At 38.0% G+C, this 18,319-nt stretch overlaps 1 protein-coding gene across 1 annotated transcript in view; it reads left to right on the top strand.

Moving 5' to 3' along the window:
- ENPP3 (ectonucleotide pyrophosphatase/phosphodiesterase 3) overlaps nucleotides 1-18,319 on the top strand; it is a 76,395-nt gene that overhangs the window by 16,835 nt on the left and 41,241 nt on the right. The window contains exons 6-11 of the mRNA XM_004740206.3: nucleotides 2,275-2,372; nucleotides 10,306-10,385; nucleotides 13,795-13,914; nucleotides 14,427-14,536; nucleotides 15,793-15,858; nucleotides 16,571-16,643. Coding sequence (XP_004740263.1) covers nucleotides 2,275-2,372; nucleotides 10,306-10,385; nucleotides 13,795-13,914; nucleotides 14,427-14,536; nucleotides 15,793-15,858; nucleotides 16,571-16,643 — 547 coding nt within the window. The remainder of the gene's footprint in view (nucleotides 1-2,274; nucleotides 2,373-10,305; nucleotides 10,386-13,794; nucleotides 13,915-14,426; nucleotides 14,537-15,792; nucleotides 15,859-16,570; nucleotides 16,644-18,319) is intronic.

Here is an 18,319-nt window from a genome sequence, read left to right as displayed (position 1 = left end):
TTCATGCCTTTATTTTCTATACCTAGTATAATGTCTGACTCAAATATTTGTTAAATGAATTACTCTACAGTAAATGTGTATTCTGGGAAACCATATAGACCTGTCCTCCAGACTCTCCTCAGTTTCTCTTACAATGTGGAATTAGATGGCCAGGGTGATATTTTTATAGCTTTACTCAGCACCTTGAAAAACATAGAAATTATTTTTCTTATTAATAGTTTGTATTAGGGGCTTCCAGGTAGCTCAGTCAGTTGAGTGTCAGACTCTTGATTTCAGTTCAGGTCACAATCTCATGGGTAGTGGGTGAGCCCCACATCAGGCTCTATGCTCAGCAGGAAGTCTGAGTTTCTCTCTCTCTCTCTTTCCCTCTGCCCCTCCCTCTATTCACACACTCTTTCAATCTTTCTCTAAAATAAATAAATCTTTAAAGAAATAGTTTATATTAGCATTCAGAATTTTCTCCATAATAATATTGGATATTTGTCAGAATTTTTAAGGACAATTCCAATCAAGTTTCTTGGAAAAGTGTGTTTTTGTTTACAAATTTGTTTTTAATTTAAACAATTTTAAATTAACTTAAAATATAATGTTTTATTTGTTTCAGGGGGACAGGTCCGTAACACCCAGCACTCTCACCAATGTCCATCACCCAACCACCCAATCCCCCCTGTATAAAAATTTAAAATTCACATCTAAAGTGAAATATGAGCCTCACATTATCAGTTGCATGCAGTGTATTTGGAATTTAAAACAAATGTTGGTGTTTATAGCTTCTATTCCTAATAGCTCCAAAGTGGAAATTACCTAAATGTCCAGCAACAGTAGGATGACTAAGTTGTGGTTTATTCATTCACTGGAATACAAGACAGGCATGAGAATGAATGATCTACAGCTCCACGTAACAGTATGAATTAATCTCAAACATAATGTTCAGTAAAAAAAAGCCAGTCATGCTGGCATCCATGCATGTACAGGACACATCCTGTATCCTGGCATGTAAATATAAGTCTATTTGTTTGAGGTCAAGGTTCTGCTCACCCTTGGTGGGGGTGTGGTTTACAGAAGCTGTTAAGTGGGAAGGAGCCCGAGGAGAGGATTCTAGGGTGCTGGTATTCTGTTTCTTGATTTGGGTGATAAAGTTCACAGTGGAGTTCAGTTAGGAAATTAGGAAACATTTATCAAACTATACATCTGTGAAATGTGTGTGTGGGTGTGTCTGTATATAAATTATATACAAGTAAAATTTTAAAAGTGAAAAAAAATTAAATGAAGAAAAGACAACCTCTGGCTATATCCTAAGAGCTAACCTTCCATCACTTTAGCTTAAATATGGATATTAAAAAAAAGATTGTAATGCTTTTGATGTTAATACTAATCTAGTGGGATATTAGATAGAGAATCAAAAGCGTAGCACTTTAAAATAATAACCTCATAAGCTGTAGAGTTCCTAAATTTCATATCATACTTATATCTGAAATACAATAGAATTAGAACCTCAACAGATTTTGAATTTGAGCCTTGAATTCAGTAGTCATAACTCTTGACTCTTAGCAAACTCAAGTCCGTGTAAGGTCTGAGGTTAACAGCCCCATCTCTGGGCATGTTTTATTAATGTTCTGCTCGCATGATATTGACCTCTGTTGAAAAATTGCAATTAATAAGCTCCATGTATACTTATCACTGTAAAATACCAAATGTATTTGAGGTAACGCAATGATACTAATGTTCTGTGGTAGTGATTCCTAAGTATTAGTTGAGTGGGTCAGGACAGCATTAATGAGAGTTCAAGTAACTGCTTAGGGTTCAATAGATGCTAAAGACTGAAGCTAAGGGATTACTGACCTGCTGTCATTACTAGCAGCTAATTAGAGGTTCCTTACACACTGGAAGAACTGATGCTTAAGGGAGATAACAATTTTTATTTCTAAATTGTTTTTAAAGATTTATTTGAGAGAGAGTGTGAGAGCACGAAATGAGAGTGGGGGTCAGAGGGAGAAGCAAACTTTTCCGTTGAGCAGGGGATCCCCATGTGGGGCTTAATCCTGGGACTCTGGCGGATCTCAACTGAAGGCAGCCACTTAACCAACTGAGCCATGTGGGTGCCCCAAGAGATAACAATTTTTAAAAAGAAAAAAAAAAATAACCCAGGATTGTTTTCTTACCGTACTTTCTAAGCATTTTCTAATTTAGAGAATTGTAAGTAGTACAGCAAAGTGTCTTTATTTTTTTTTTACAATCAAAATAATAGACTAATATTTTGTTTTCCATTTTCAGATTTGAACTACCACCAGTTATTTTGTTTTCCATGGATGGATTTAGAGCTGAATATTTGCAGACATGGCACACCCTCATACCTAATATCAATAAACTGAGTAAGTCTTCCACAACCATAGGCACACAAGGGTAAGGACAATAGTTAGCCAATTTGTAGATAGGTACCTTCCTTCCTTGACCTTCCTTATTAGTCACTTGGCTTCTCCCAGCTCCTCTGAAGATCCTGAGGAATTTACCACTCACAGTAACAATTTTCATACTTCTAGGCTCCTCCTTTTTTTGTAACCCATTCACCTTTTTGTTTATTGTGATTTGTTTTGTATTTGAATGTAAGTTCCATCCTATGGAAATCTGTTCACATACACTGTCTCGCAAGCGGTGTTTGTCAGACTTGGGTCCTGGGTCTTAGCAACGTGACCAGCAAGGACAGGATCCTGAAGGAGCCTGAGTGCAGAACAGAGCCAGCACGTACCAGTGTTCCAGAAGGCAAAAGGTCCAGTATTTATGTCTGATTTCAGAAGTAAACTGCCTGGAAACTGGCTCCACTGCTTATTAGCTGTGAGAGCATGGGCAAGCTTATCTCACCTACTGGTGCCCATTCTCTTGAGTTGTAAAATGGCCACTTCCTACCTGTTGGGACTACTGTGAGAACATAAATGTAGTACACACTGAATGTCTTTAAGGTACTATTATGATTATTGGTCTTATTGTCATCTTAAGCAGGATGTTACACTTCTATTCAGGAAAGTTGGTCCTCATATGATGTTATAAGGTTATTAATAAAGAGAAATCAAGTACCTAAGGACACAGAGCTAAGAAGAATCAGTTAGGGCCAGAGGGCTGACTCCTGGGTCTATAGGCTTCCCTACCCATTCTTTCTTTTGTCCCCCTTCTGCCAGGCCCTCTTTTGCTTCCAAGAATCTCAAAGTTTATCACAATTTTACTGGTGTCTCTTTTTGTTTTTCTACAAATTATTAAAAATAACTATTTGAGCCTGAGTAAGTCCATTCCCTTGTCTGGGTCTCAGTATCCTCACTTGTAAAATGAGAGGGTTAGTGCTAACGATTTCTACTGTTTATTCCAGCTCTGAAACCCCATTTTGGACTGCTTCCCCCTCTAACACAAGGTGCTTTGTTGATTCAGCTTTTCTCCACTCTCTGAGATAGAGCCTTAGCAAAAACATGGAGAGTTTGGGATTCTGACAGAACTGGTTCCAAATTCAGTGCTTGCCATTGAAACGCTGAGTTCCTTTGGCCCAGAAAGTTAATTAATATTTCCCACACTTTTTATTTCCTTATCTGCATTTTCATTGATGAGCTGGATATCAAATTCTGTATCCAAAGAGAATTTAGCCGAAACCCTTTTGAAGTAGAATTACTTGATTTGCTCATCCCACTCGGAGTTGGAAGTGACACCAGTGAAATATTGGGCCATAGAGAGTGTTCCCTTTTAAGGTTTAATATGTATTTTTTAAGTCACGCAGACAAGATTTTGATCCTTTCAATGTGTAGACATCACTAACTGGGCCTACCAAGGCAAAGTGGGCTGTTAGCTTTCAGGAGGCCTCATTGAGAGTAGATGTGATAAGATTTAGGATTAGTACCTCCTGCCAATGGTAGGCTTGAGGTGAGGTATGTGACAACAGGCACCACTTTGAACCTTCTAGTACTCCATCTCCAGTAACCATCAAGCCCCCTGGGTTGGGTGACAGTGACAGTGGTCATGGAAACTGACATGAGCTAATACCACACAGCACCATGAGTCAGATTTGTGATGGTTAAAAGGACTCAGACTCAACTCCAGTGAGCAGGTAAGGTCATTGTCTTGTTTGTGTGGGTGGGAGCAGGAAAAAAAAGGAATGAGGCCCAAGAACAGGAAACTGTCAAGTAGGAGAGAGGTGATTTGGCTTAAGTCAGGTTTCCTGAAAGTTGGGTGAGAAACTGGGGATAGACTAAGACTAGTAGAACAGGTGTATTTAGCAGGCAACATTTGCTGAGTTTTAAAGATTAGAGTTACCAAGTTACCAAGTTTAAACTTCATGAATGACAGAACAAATTCTCCAGATGCCATTATCTGTATGACCCCTCCTCCTCTTCTTTTTAAATTTATTTTGGTAAAAACACTTAACATGGGACCTAGCCACTTAATAGACTTTTAAATATAGAATGCAATATTGTTATCTATAGGCCCAGTGTTTTATAGCAGATCTCTAGAATTTATTCATCTCATGTAAATGAAATTTTATACCTATTGATAAGCAACTCACCACTTTCTCCTCCCCACAGACCCTAGCAACCACCCTTCTATTCTTTGCTTCTATGAGTTTGAATCTTTTAGATGTCTCATGTAAGTGGAATCATGTATATTTGTCTTTTTTTAATATCCTCAAGGTTCATCTATATGGTTGTATCTTGTAGAATTTCCTTCCCTTTTTTTAAGGCTGAAATGCATTATTATATATTACACTTAAAAATGCAGTTATCTGTCGATGGATATTTGGATTGTTTCTACATCTTGGCTATTGTGAATGCTGTTATGTTGAACATGAGAGTATTAATAGCTCTTCAAGATCTTGATCTCAGTTCTTTTGGATAAACATCTGGAAGTAGGATTGCTGGATCATAGTGTAGTTGTATTTTTAATGATTTGAGAAACCTTCATACTGTTTTCTACAGTGGCTATATTATTTTGTAGTCTCATCATCAGCATACAGAGGTTGAACTTAACCATTTGCTTACATCATACACAAAGATAAACTCTAAATGGATGAAAGACCTCAATGTGAGACAAGAATCCATCAAAATCCTAGAGAACGTAGGCAATAGCCTCTTTGACATTGGCCACAGCAACTTCTTTCAAAACGCATCTCCAAAGGCAAAGGAAACAAAGGCAAAAGTGAACTTTTGGGACTTCATCAAAATAAAAAAACTTCTGCACAGCAAAGGAAACAGTCAATAAAACAAACAGGCAACCCACAGAATGGGTGAAGATATTTGCAAATGGCACTACAGACAAGGGGCCTATATCCAAGTTCTATAAAGAACTTCTCGAACTTAACACCCAAAAAACAAATAACAAGTCAAAAAATGGGCAGAAGATATGAACAGACACTTCTCCAAAGAAGACCTGCAAATGTCTAATGGACACATGAAAAAATGTTCATCATCTCTAGCCACCAGGGAATTTCAAATCAAAACTACATTGAGATACTACCTTACACCAGTTAGAAAGGCAAAAATTGACAAGGCAAGAAACAACGAATGTTGGAGAGGATGTGGAGAAAGGGGAACCTTCCTATGCTGTTGGTGGGAATGCCAGTTGGCGAGGCTACTTCGGAAAACAGTGTGGAGATTCCTCAAAAAATTATGAGACTGACTCAGGACCTTCAGATTATGCCTCAAAAAATTAAAAATAGAGCTACCCTATAACCCAGCAATTGCATTTTTGGGGTATTTATCCCAAAGATACAGATGGAGTGAAAAGAAGGGCCATATGCATCCCAGTGTTCATAGCAGCAATGCCCACAATAGCCAAAGTGTGGAAAGATCAGAGGTGCCCTTCAACAAAGGAATGGATAAAGAAGATGTGGTCCATATATTACTCAGCCATCAGAAAGGATGAATACCCAGCTTTTGCATCATCATGCATGGGATTGGAGGAGATTATGCTAAGTGAAATAAGTTAAGCAGAGAAAGTCAATTTTTACATGGTTTCACCTATTTGTGGAACATGAGAAATGGCATGGAGACATTTGGAGAATGAAGGGAAAAATGAAGGGGACAAATCAGAGGGGGACATGAACTATGACAGACTATGAACTCTGGGAAAGAGACTGAGGGTTTTAGAGGGGAGGGGGTTGAAGGATGGGTTAGGGCAATGATAGGTATTAAGGAGGGCATGTTTGCATGGAACGCTGGGTATTATACACAAACAATGAATAATGGAACACTACATCAAAAACTGATGATGTACTCTATGGTGACATAAAAAGTTAAAAATTGCACCTTCTCCATGCCCTTGCCAACATTCGTCTTTTGTGTTTCTGATAATAGCCATCCTAACAGGTGTGCAGTGATAACTCATTGTGGTTTTGATTTGCATTTTCATGATGTTTAGTGACATTGTACCTCTTTTTTAAAAAATATTTTATTTATTTGTCAAAAGAAAAAGAGACAGTGTGCACAAGCAGGGTGAGCGGCAGGCAGAGGGAGAAGCAAGCTCCCTGCTGTGCAAGGAGCCTAATGCGGGACTCATCCAGGAACCTAGGATCATGGCCTGAGATGAAAGCAGATGCTTAACCAACTGAGCCACCTAGGCATCCCTGATCATGTTTTCCTTATGTATTGGTCATTTATAGGTCTTCTTCAGAGAAATGTTTATTCAAATCCTTAGTGCATTTTTAAGTGGGTTATTTTTTTTTTCCTAGAGTTGTAAGTATTCATTATATATTTTAGGAATCAATTCCTTATCAGATACACAATTTGTAAATATTTTCTTCCATTCCATATGTTGTTTCTGTTGATGGTTTCCCCTGTTGCACAAAAGCTTTTTAGTTTGATATAGTCCTGTTAGTCTATTTTTGCTTTTGTTGTTTGTGCTCTTGGTATCATATTCATGAAATCATTACTAAAACAATGTCATGAATCTTTCCTCCTTTTGTTCTAAGACTTTAACAGTTTCAGGCCTTATATTTGAGTCTTTAGCTCATTTTGAGTTAGTTATTGTTTGTGGTATATGAAAGGCTCCAGTATCTTACTGGAAAAGCTTGGTTTTTCATTGTGGAGTGTGATGTTAGCTGTGGGCTTTCCAGAGATGGCCTTTATTATCCCTCTATTTCTAGTTTGTTGAGAGTTTTTATCATGAAAGGGTATCAAATTTTATCAAATGTTTTTTCTGCATCTGTTGAGATATGATCATGTGATTTTTATGCTGTATTATATTAATGTGATATATCACATTAAGATTTTTGCATCTATGTTCCTCAAGCATATTTTCCTGTAGTTTCCTTTCCTTATGGTGTCTTTGTCTGGCTTTGAATCAGGGTAACACCGTCCTCGTAAAATGAGTTTGGGTATTTTTTTTTAATGTTTTGGAAGAGTTTAAGAATGATTGAAATTAATTCTTCTTTAAATGTTTGATGGAATTCAGCAGCGAAGTGTTCTAATCTTAGGCTATTTTCTTTTGAAAGGTGTAGTCTAGCTAAAGGTTTATTAATTTTATCTTTTCAAAGAACCAAGTTTAGTTTTTGAAATTTTTAAAATTATTTTTCTATTCTTTATTTTATTTATGTCTGCTGTAATCTTTATTGTTCATTCCTTCTGCTGACCTTGGGTTCCTTATGTTCTTTTCCTAGTCCCTTGGGGTAGAAAGTAAGGTTGTTTATTTAAAAGTTCTTTTTTAACGTAGGTGTTCATTGCTATACACTTCCATCCTAGTATTGCTTTTGCTACATCTGTCAGCTGTTACCCTACTCATCCATTTAAGTTTTCTGCTCCTTACAGTTTATAGTTACTGGGGGTATGTGTTTATTCCATTTATATTTTCAGATTTTTTTGGCTGGTACATCCTTTTTAAAAAGTTTTTTTAAGGAACAAATTATAAACTTTAAAAAACAATATTAAAATGTATATAATAGGGAAAAATACATATATAATAGAAAAACAACAACCAGCCAACAAACAATAAAACTCTTTCCTGATTTCTAGCTTATCTCTAAAGAAGCGACTATTATTGGTTCATTGTGTGCCCTTCCAGAATTACTCTTTTAGCTTTAATTTAGATTGTTAAGTTCTAGAAGAAACAGTTGAAGATTTTGCTTTCTGTGAGCTGTTCTACAGCAGCTCTGGTTCAAAGTCCAGTGATCCAAATGGTAGTCTGAGTCATGGATAGTCAGCAGGTGTGGCCTATTTGGGACATTCTCAAGAGGGAGGTGTCATGTCCTTCCATTACCAGTAGCTTAGTTTATATTTTATTTTATACTCCGTGCCTTTAGGCATGTAAGGGTTTAATTACGTTACCCATCTTTGAGGGAAATAAAAACAGAAACTGACTTTGTATTTCTGTTTATTTTGTATGTTTTTCCCCTACTTAAATTCTTTTCATTGTGTAATCAATTGGATCTCATTTTATTTTCTTAAACCATATGACTTCCTAACAATAATACACGTACCTTTCTCTGAGGTCGAGATTTATTTGTAGGTAGTATTGACTAAAAAAAGAAGAAAAAGATTATTCTAATCTTTAATTAAACTTAGGAATCAAATTGCAAGGCATACCTCAAACTTAGGTACATCAGAACCACTTGGGATGCTAACCACAAATGTAGATTGATTGATTGATTGAGCTCCCTTTTCTTCACCTTCCTCTTACCCTTCCATTCCTACCAGAGTCCTACTTAGTAGACTTGATACGTAGCCCAAGGAGGTTCTGAAGGAGGTCATCCTGATATGAAATTTCCATATTGGGAACACTGCATATCGGAACAACTCCAAGGCTATTTGAGCAAACATTCATTATTTCCAGCTGCTAAGTTTGTAACTTGCTTTACAGTAATCATTTTTGCTTTATTTTTTCACCTATATAGAATCAATAATGGTGAAGCTTTCTTGTAGAATTTGAGCTGACAGGATTTGGGTATGGGAAATTTTTCGCAAGTCACTGTTGCAGAGGGAACAGCAATGTTGTAATGGTTCTGACCTTCTTCAGCAGGGTCATTGCACAGACCAAAAACAACAGAACATTTGAAAGCAATATTGACGCCATGCTTTGTGGAAAACAGATCACAGGAAACTGTAGTGATCCGATGGAAACTGTAGTAAAAATAATGAGTAGTAAAGTTAGCTCATTTGGTAAATGTTACTGCATGACATGGGCTTATGCTCTTGATACAAGTCAAATCCTTCTCAGTTGCCTGGATAGTTGTGTTGACTTTTGTCTTATTGGATATTGTCATTTAAGAACCATTAGCTGAGATGCAAATGTGATCTAGAAATTCTCATCCTAATGATCTGGTTCAGAAGGAGGGGAGCAGGAAAAACAAAGCTGGTGGTAGTATATAATTTAGGGTACGCTTAGCTGAGGGGTCCGCAAGCTGTGGCCCGTGGTCAAAATGTGGCCCACTCTGTTTCTGTGTGGTCTATTAAATGGTAAGAATTGTTTTACATTCTTAAATGGTTGGGGGAAAAAGAACAGAATACTTTGTGACAGGTACAAATTATGTGAAATTCAAATTTCAACATCCATTAATTTTTATTGGAGGACAGCCATGCTCATTTGTTCACATAGTGCCTGTGGATGCTTTTGGGCCTCAACAGACCATATGGATTTGCAAAGCCCAATATATCTATTATCAGGTCTTTACAGAAAAATGTAAACCCTTTGTTTGACTCACTTCTCTACTAAAAACTGACATTCCTTAGGATGGAGGAATTGTAGACATCAGAATTCGACCTCTTTCCATCTTTAATCCACTCTTAGTGGATTAATCCACTCTTAGTTTTTTATTTCTCTGGAAAATTTTATGTTTAAGTTTTTATTTATAAAAATAACCTTCTGAGGAAAAAAATAATTCTACCCCCCACCCCATGGGGAAAGCCTGTTTTTGTTTTTACTGGAGTCTCGGGTGGCACATGATAGTTTATAAAATGGCTTCAGAGGTAGGGGCTAGAGGGTAGGCGAAAAATAACCTGGGAGAGGTAAAATAACCAGGCAGAGGTAAGAGCTGGGTGGTTCCTTCTCAGCCTGATTTAGGGGAGGGAGGTGGTGCTTCTGAACAATATGATGGATCCCTGCCCTCAACCCAGCTGGTAGCTCTGGGGGTTCTTTGAGTTAGAGTCAGTCCAATATGGTGGTGGGGGGGTCCTCATTGTTGATGGGGGCCAAGGTCCCCTCTGCCTCCCACCAAGAAGCCCAGGTTCTCACCTTTGGGGCTGTGGGCTTCCTGGGTCCGGAGAGCTGCTGCCACCACAGCTACTACAAATAGGGTTTTGTGAGCATGGCAGCTTCTTAATCTCTTGTTGTGCTTTGTTGCAGAAACATGTGGAATTCATTCAAAATACATGAGAGCTGTCTATCCAACCAAAACCTTCCCAAATCATTACACGATTGTCACGGTAAGTGCTCGGCCCAGTGGCAAGTCAGATAGCCCATAGACAGGCAACTGGTCACCATAGACCCACTGAGGTAGGAAGTGGCTGATCCCCATGCTACATGTTTCACAAGTTCATGGTTTCATTCAGGCTAGGAGGTAGCGTCTCATTGCAAGGCCAGTCCAGTGCACTGAGGTGTGAAGTATGACTGAATGTCCCAGCAATAGGCTAATTCACCTGTGTGACTAGCTAGGATAGCTTCTCAGAGATGAGAAATACCATTCTCCTTTTGATCTTTGGATTTGCCTCTATTTATCTGAAGGTCTGCTGGGAAATGTAGGTATGTGTGGGGACAGCCACTTTGATGTAGGAAATTTCTTTTTTTCCTAATCTTTTCATTGTATTTAACTTGACAAAGCCTTCTGTTTCAAATAAATTCATGCTGGCTAGATCTCTTTAGATAAAGCAGGTGAAGCGAGTGAGTTCTCCGGTATGATAAAAAAATAAGTGAAATGATCAAAATGAACTCAAAAGAAAATTATATAACTTTTTATAGATCTAGAACACATCTTAAAGAGTCCTTCACCTCAACCTTTATTACTGAAGGCCAAAGGATATTATGTTTGTATTACTTCCAGACACAAAGATATTTGTGTCTTTATTACTTTATTACTTTTTATTTATTGCTTTGCACTTACACTTTAATTGCTGTGGAACAGTATAATATTTAAATTTTAACTCTTAAGTAATATGTAATTTATTCACATGTTTGTGTGTGTATATACATACACAAACATTTATACACATGTGTGCATATATACATACATATACTTGCAGATTTTCCTAAATACTCAAATTTCATAGCTCACATAACTCCCCCCTGAGGTCTACCAAGGCAACACTCTGTCTTTCATATGGTAACTCTCAGAACAGTAAACTAGTGTTGTTTCCACAGTCTACTGCCTGTTTAGTGTCATAGTTTTTACATGTTTGTGCTTTTTGTTGATTTTTAAATTGCTGCTTAAAATAGCCCTCCAACGTAGTGCTGAAGCACTGTCTGGTGTTCCTAAAAGCAAAATGGCTGTGATGTGCCTCATAGAGAAGATACATGTGTGTTAGATAAGTTTCATTCAGGCCTGAGTTATAGCAAACCAATAACCTAGGGTACATAAGGTATCTTTAAACAAAAACAAGACTATGTATTGGTCAGCAGGCAAAAGTCTTATGACTAGAAGCTTGCAGGAACCTATCCTTAAATTTTCTCTAAGGGTAGTGGTTAGTATTCACTAATTCAGTGTTTGCAGCAACTTTGTAGAACGTAATTACTAGAGACAACAAGGAAATGCAATAAAAACCAAATGAGAGGGGCGCCTGGGTGGCTCAGTGGGTTAAGCCGCTGCCTTCGGCTCAGGTCATGATCTCGGAGTCCTGGGGTCGAGCCCCACATCGGGCTCTCTGCTCAGCGGGGGGCCTGCTTCCTCCTCTCTCTCTGACTGCCTCTCTGCCTGCTTGTGATCTCTGTCAAATAAATAAATAAAATCTTAAAAAAAAAAAAATGAGATACTACCGTGTGCCTGCCAGGATGGCTAGTATCAAAATGACAAGAAATAACAAATGTCAGCAAGTGTGTGGAGGACAAGGAAACTTCATTCACTCTTGGTAGGAATGTAAATAGGTGCAGTCACTGTGGAAAACGATATGGAGTTTCTGCAAACAATTAAAAATAGAAATACCATATGATCTGGAAAGAAAGAAACAAAGAAAATGAAAGCACTAAAGTGAAAAGACATACACTCCTATGTTTGTTGCAGTATTATTTACAACAATAGCCAAGTTACAGAAGTATTTAAGTGTCTGTTGCAAATGGCAAGGTTTCTTTTTTTGGTGGGTGAGTAATATTGCACTGTGTACGGTATATGGGGACTATTACTCATCTATAAAAAATAATGATATTTTGCCATTTGTGACAACATGGATAAACCTACAGGGTATTATGCCAAGTGAAATAAGTCAGACAGAGAAAGGCAAATACGCTATGATTTTACTTATACGGGGAGTCTAAAAACCAAAACAAATGAACAACTAACAAGCAAAAGCCAAAATAACAGAAACAAGATCAGAAATAACAGAGTACAGGGGTGCCTGGGTAGCTCAGTTGGTTGGACGACTGCCTTCGGCTCAGGTCATGATCCTGGAGTCCTAGGATCGAGTCCCGCATCGGGCTCCCAGCATCATGGGGAGTCTGCTTCTCCCTCTGACCTTCTCATCGCTCATGTTCTCTCTCACTGTCTCTCTCTCAAATAAATAAATAAAAATATTTTAAAAAAAAAGAAATAACAGAGTACAAAGTGGTGGTTGCCAGAAGGGAGGGAGTTGGGGGGATTAATAAAATAAGTGAGGGGGATTTAGAGATACAAGCTTCCAGTTATAAGTCACAGGGATGAAGAATAAGCATGAGGAGTATAGTGAACAATAAGATCATAATGTACGGTGACAGACGGCAACTACAGTTACCATGGTAGACATAGTGTAATGTATAGAATTGTCAGATCACTATGTTGTACACCTGGATAGAATTGTCAAGTCACTATGTTCTACACCCGAAACTGCTATTACATAGTAGGTCAACTATGTTTCAATAAAAAAAGGATTGAATGTACCTATGAACACATACATAAATGTACATATATTATATATAAACACACATATAACATGTATATATAAAGGGTTATACATAAGTGCTAATAACTTACTGTATATATGTATTCTGTGTTCTGAAGGAATATCTCTAAATTAATCTACCTAAAAGTGGTTATGAATGCATGAGCTATCATAGGCATTCAGTGAAATGTATAGAATAAAGAAATATGTGTGATCGTATTGTAAGAATTACTGGATTGATTGATGGGTGGAAAGGAAGATGGTTAGAGACTAGGCAGGGTCCGTTCTAAAGAGCTGGTAACACATTTAACCCCCTTACCCAAGATACTTGATACTTAAAAGCTTCCAACTAGTACATTTCTGGCTATTTTTGCCAATATAACCAGTGGCTGATCATTATTATAATGCAGGAAACTTTCATATACAGTAATTAATCACATAACAGTTGTATTAACATCATCAGCACAAGCTATCTGCCTAATGTCATTCATTTTCTGCTCTAGACTATGGTAGAGCCAGAATAGCTACACATGTGTATAAATACTTATACTTACACCTACACCTACACTAACACCAATACCTATGTATGTACATACACACACACACAAACACACATATATTTGGTATTTGGGTTCAGACCCAGAGGTTTTATTTTGAAAGGTATACGACATCTTTCCAAGACCTGAGTTATAGATCTTACGCTATTTCAATTTAACTGTGATTTATTGGCACATCATTTTATTCTAAATCGTTTTTGAAATGATCATTTTAGGGATTATATCCAGAATCCCATGGCATCATCGACAATAACATGTATGATGTAAACCTCAACTTGAATTTTTCACTTTCATCAAAGGAGAAAAATAATCCCGCTTGGTGGCAAGGACAACCAGTATGTAGCATTCTACATGTGACTCCAAAATAATCTCCATTCTTCAGTGTGACAGTGGATCACACTTCCCTCTCCACTTTTGCATTATCTTTCTAATTTCTAAGGGTGGTGGGAAGGTGTTTCACCACTTATAATTGAAATCTTCTAAATATGTATGATTGCTCACCTAACTTGCCTTCTTTTGAAACTTGGGAATCCAAGATTCATTGAATCATGAAGATTCTACATATCAATGTAGAAACTTCTCTAAGGATTTTCTGTTAATGCCCCCGCCCCGATTCTGTTTTATGATCTTTAAAAGGGAAGGAGGAACTGTACAATTTCACCAATTTGGGGGAAAAAAAAGATCTTTCTTACTGCCTTAATATGTTTTTGATTTTTGAGGTAGATCCCTGGGTAATTAAATTTTGCAACTGTCAATACTGTTTAATTTAAAAAAAAAAATGGCACCATTCCTACCAGTTCTACACTAATTATTCTCTTCACTTACCTTAAATTTTTTCTTCTTATAGATCTGGCTGACAGCAATGTATCAAGGTTTAAAAGCTGGTAGCTTCTTTTGGCCTGGATCAGACGTGGCTGTCAATGGGTCCTTTCCTTCCATATATAAGATATACAACAGGTAGTGAAGTGTTTGCAGAGATGATCCACCTACGCAGCCATAATTAGGACATTTTTGGTCTTAAACTTGATAGTAATTCTATTTTTCCAGTTGTTTGGGTCAAAAATCTTGAAGTCATCATTGATTCCTCTCTCTTACAACCCTCATCTGGTCTGTCAGTAAATGCTTGGGGCTATAATTCAAAATATATGCAGTCTGAGAACTTTCTATTATTTCCAGCATTACTGCTGTGGTTGGAGCTACCATTGTCTTTTTGCCTATATTACTGCACTTGCCTCTTTGCACATTTCCCTGCTTCTATTTTTGTCTCCTATCATCTACTCTTAATCCACCAACCAGCATGGTAACTTAAAAAAAACATGTCCACTTAGGACACTTCTTTGCACCAAAAACTTCCATGGCCGCCTGTCCCATTCACAGTAGAAACCTGCAGCGCCCTATTGGTATGACCCTAACCAACCCCCTGTGTCTCAGACTTCCTCTCCCACTACCGGGTTCTGACCTCCTGGGTGGGCCTTGACACACCTGGCTTGCTCTACTTAGGACCTTTGTGCTGATTGTTCCCTCTGCCTGAGATAATTCACTCCATGTATCTGTACAGCCTGTTCCCTCACTGCTTTCAGGCTGTTGCACAAAAATTACTTTCCCAGTATTGTCTTGGTCTGATCAAACAAAGATTTCAAACTCCAAACCATCCCCACCCTAGTTTTGTAGTGCCCTTACTGTGCTATAGTGTTTTCTTTTCTACATAACACTTGTCACCTTGTGATACACTATATAATTTATTTGTGTATCAGATCTATTTTTGTCTTCACTAGAATGTTTGTCTTCACTAGAATGTCATCTCTAGAAAGGAAAGCATCTTTGGTTTACCCACTAATAAATTTTGTTGAAATTGAACTAATAGTGTGTGACAGTAGATGCTCAATGTAACATAAATGTATAAATGAATGAAGTAAATAAAAATAAATCAGATGAATGGATAATAATTAATGGTCTTTTTAGTTGGAAAACTGCAGGAGGGAAGGATAAGAAGGAAAGAGGAAAGAGAATAATATACATTTAATTTATATTGAGACAAATATATCTCTATATAATTATTGAAAACAGGCATCCCTTTGAGTAATACTGAGTCCCCTTCAGTATTTTGAACACAAAATGGATATCTAAAAATATCAACCTGTCTTCCTGAGTAGGAATATAATGGAATTATTCCTAATTTGATTAATTTTTGAAAATTATTTTTTCCTCTTCAGAAGTATCCCATATGAAGAAAGGATCTTTACCTTGTTAAAATGGCTGGACCTGCCAAAAGCTAAAAGGTATTATCTAGTATCAGAGTACTGTCCTATTGAGATATTCATGGGTATAATATGAAATTATTTCTTTACTGCAAATGACCATTTCTGAAAGAAACTTGGATTTCTTTTTTTTTTTTTTTAAGAAATTTTTAAGAATTATTTGCTCTTGAGAATGTGATGGGCATTATGGGGCAATAGAGATAGAGTCAGTAACAGAGAGTGGAGGCAAGTATCACAGAACCAGATACAGCCTGGAGGCAGAATGGAGAGCAGATAGGAACCTTTGTTATGAGGACAGACTCAGGGAGCCGGAGGTGCCAGAGCAAGACCCCAGCAAAGGCTTGGAGTCAGCACCCTGCAAGAAGCAACAAGTCAGCAGAAACCAGACATTTAAAGAAAGAAGGAGAATGTTAGAACAAAGAGTGGGCTGAAAGTCAGAGGGTGGGAAATATAAAGGCCTGGGCACAGTGAGAGAGGACTCAGCAGCAAGAGCAAGGCAGATTTTCCTAAACGAGTCAGAGCCCCACTCATACCCATGAAGGTCTCACTGACTTCCTGGTAGAAGAACTTCGTGCTGGGGCCAAGCGGAACCACTGGGCTTGGACCAAGAGAAAGAGGCCAGAGGAAGAGAAGGAAATTGCCACCAAGTTCTAAACGTATACACTTCCCAAATCCAACCTGCAAGTTTATTCCAAGCTGATAATGGCTTTCTTCATTTCCCTTTTACCCCTAGGCCTGATTTTTATACCATCTATGTGGAAGAGCCTGATTCTGAAGGACATAACAGTGGGCCAGTCAGTGGCAAAGTAAGTGTGTTTGACTGAACAAAATGTAAAATGATCTAGCCCTAACCCACAACGTAAAATATTCTTGAATTCCCACTAAATAAAATGTATTTGATACAAACATTAAGAAATTAAAATAGTGAGCAGTCTAAAAGATTGTCTACCTTGTTAAACCATAACAAAATTAAAAAGTCTAGGAAAAAAGATACTGCTTTATTTGCTACATTACATCGTGATTCATTTGATAGGCATTTGCTGGGGACTTAGATGCTGCACTGTTACTTCATACAGTGGAAGCAGCAAGGCTAGTTCCACATGGTAATGCCAGTTCCACATGGTAATGCCACTCATTCCAAGCTAAGTCACCTACAAGTCCATGGTGGACTACCCAGCTGTCTCGTCATGCCCTTTTTTCCATTCATAAGATCCTTATAATCGGACTTAATATGCTAGTGCCTCAGGCAGAGTTCTTCCTCTCCTCCTGGGCCTGTATTATTGAAGTTGACTTTTTTTTTTTAAAGGTTTTTATTTTATTTGAGAGAGAGAGAGCATGAGAGTGAGGAGGGTCAGAGGGAGAAGCAGACTCCCTGCAGGGAGTTCAATGTGGAACTCAATGCAGGACTCAATCCTGGGACTCCAGGATCATGACCTTAGCTGAAGGCAGTTGCTTAACCAACGGAGCCACCCAGGAGCCCTGAAGTCGATGTTTAAATTCTAGTTTTGTCATTATCTAAGCCATTATGCTACATTTTTACTACAGGAATGTAAGCCTTAAGTATTACTTAAAAAAAAAAAAATAGAGTCATCTGTCCTCCGAAATCCACTGAAGACTCTGTTGTCCTGGACATAATGTAAAGCTGTGGAGGCCTCCATGAGTATGGCATTTTCCTGCTTCACAGAAACTTAATGTAACAATTGTCCTCTTTTGGAATACAAGCATGTTTATTCTGGTACCCTGACTTTGTGGTTTATCAGAAATGTCCTTCTTACTTTTTCCCATTAAACCAAAATGATTCCTTATACAAGGTCCAGCTCAAGTCCTGCCATTTTAAACCTTTTCATCCTTTGCATTCCAACACTGCTTTTGACTATATCCCAGAATTTTTTTTTTAAGATTTTTATTTATTTGAGAGAGAGAGATCACAAGTAGGCAGAGAGGCAGGCAAAGAGAGAGAGGGGGAAGCAGGCTCCCCGCTGAGCAGAGAGCCTGATGCGGGGCTTGATCCCAGGGCCCTGGGATCATGACCTGAGCTGAAGGCAGAGGCTTAACCCACTGAGCCTCCCAGGTGCCCTATATCCCAGAATTTAACATATAATCATGCTATTTTAAGAGTGAGTGGCATAGTATCTATCTGAAGTATATTCAGCACTTCTTTTCTATTTTAATTCCTTTTTTTTTTTTTTTTTTGAGAGAGAGCAAGAAAGCAAGCAAGTGCATATGAACTGGGGAAGGGAGGGGGAGAGTAAGAGGGACAGAGAATCTCAAGCAGATCCCCCAAATGAGCTTGGAACCTGACGCAGGGCTTGATCTCATGACCCTGAGATCATGACCAGAGCCAGACTCAAGAGTTAAACGCTCAACCAAATGAACCACCCAGGTGCCCCTCTATTTTAATTCTTACCCATATTTGATATAATTATTTGAGAGGGGAAACTATAATCTGCATTTGCCTGACCCCTGCTGCTGACTTAATATC

The sequence above is a fragment of the Mustela putorius genome, unplaced genomic scaffold, assembly GCF_011764305.1.
Source record: "Mustela putorius furo isolate JIRA1106 unplaced genomic scaffold, ASM1176430v1.1 tig00003863_pilon_pilon_pilon, whole genome shotgun sequence".
In the NCBI taxonomy this organism is placed as follows: Eukaryota; Metazoa; Chordata; class Mammalia; order Carnivora; family Mustelidae; genus Mustela; species Mustela putorius.
This window is presented reverse-complemented; position numbering and strand designations above follow the sequence as displayed.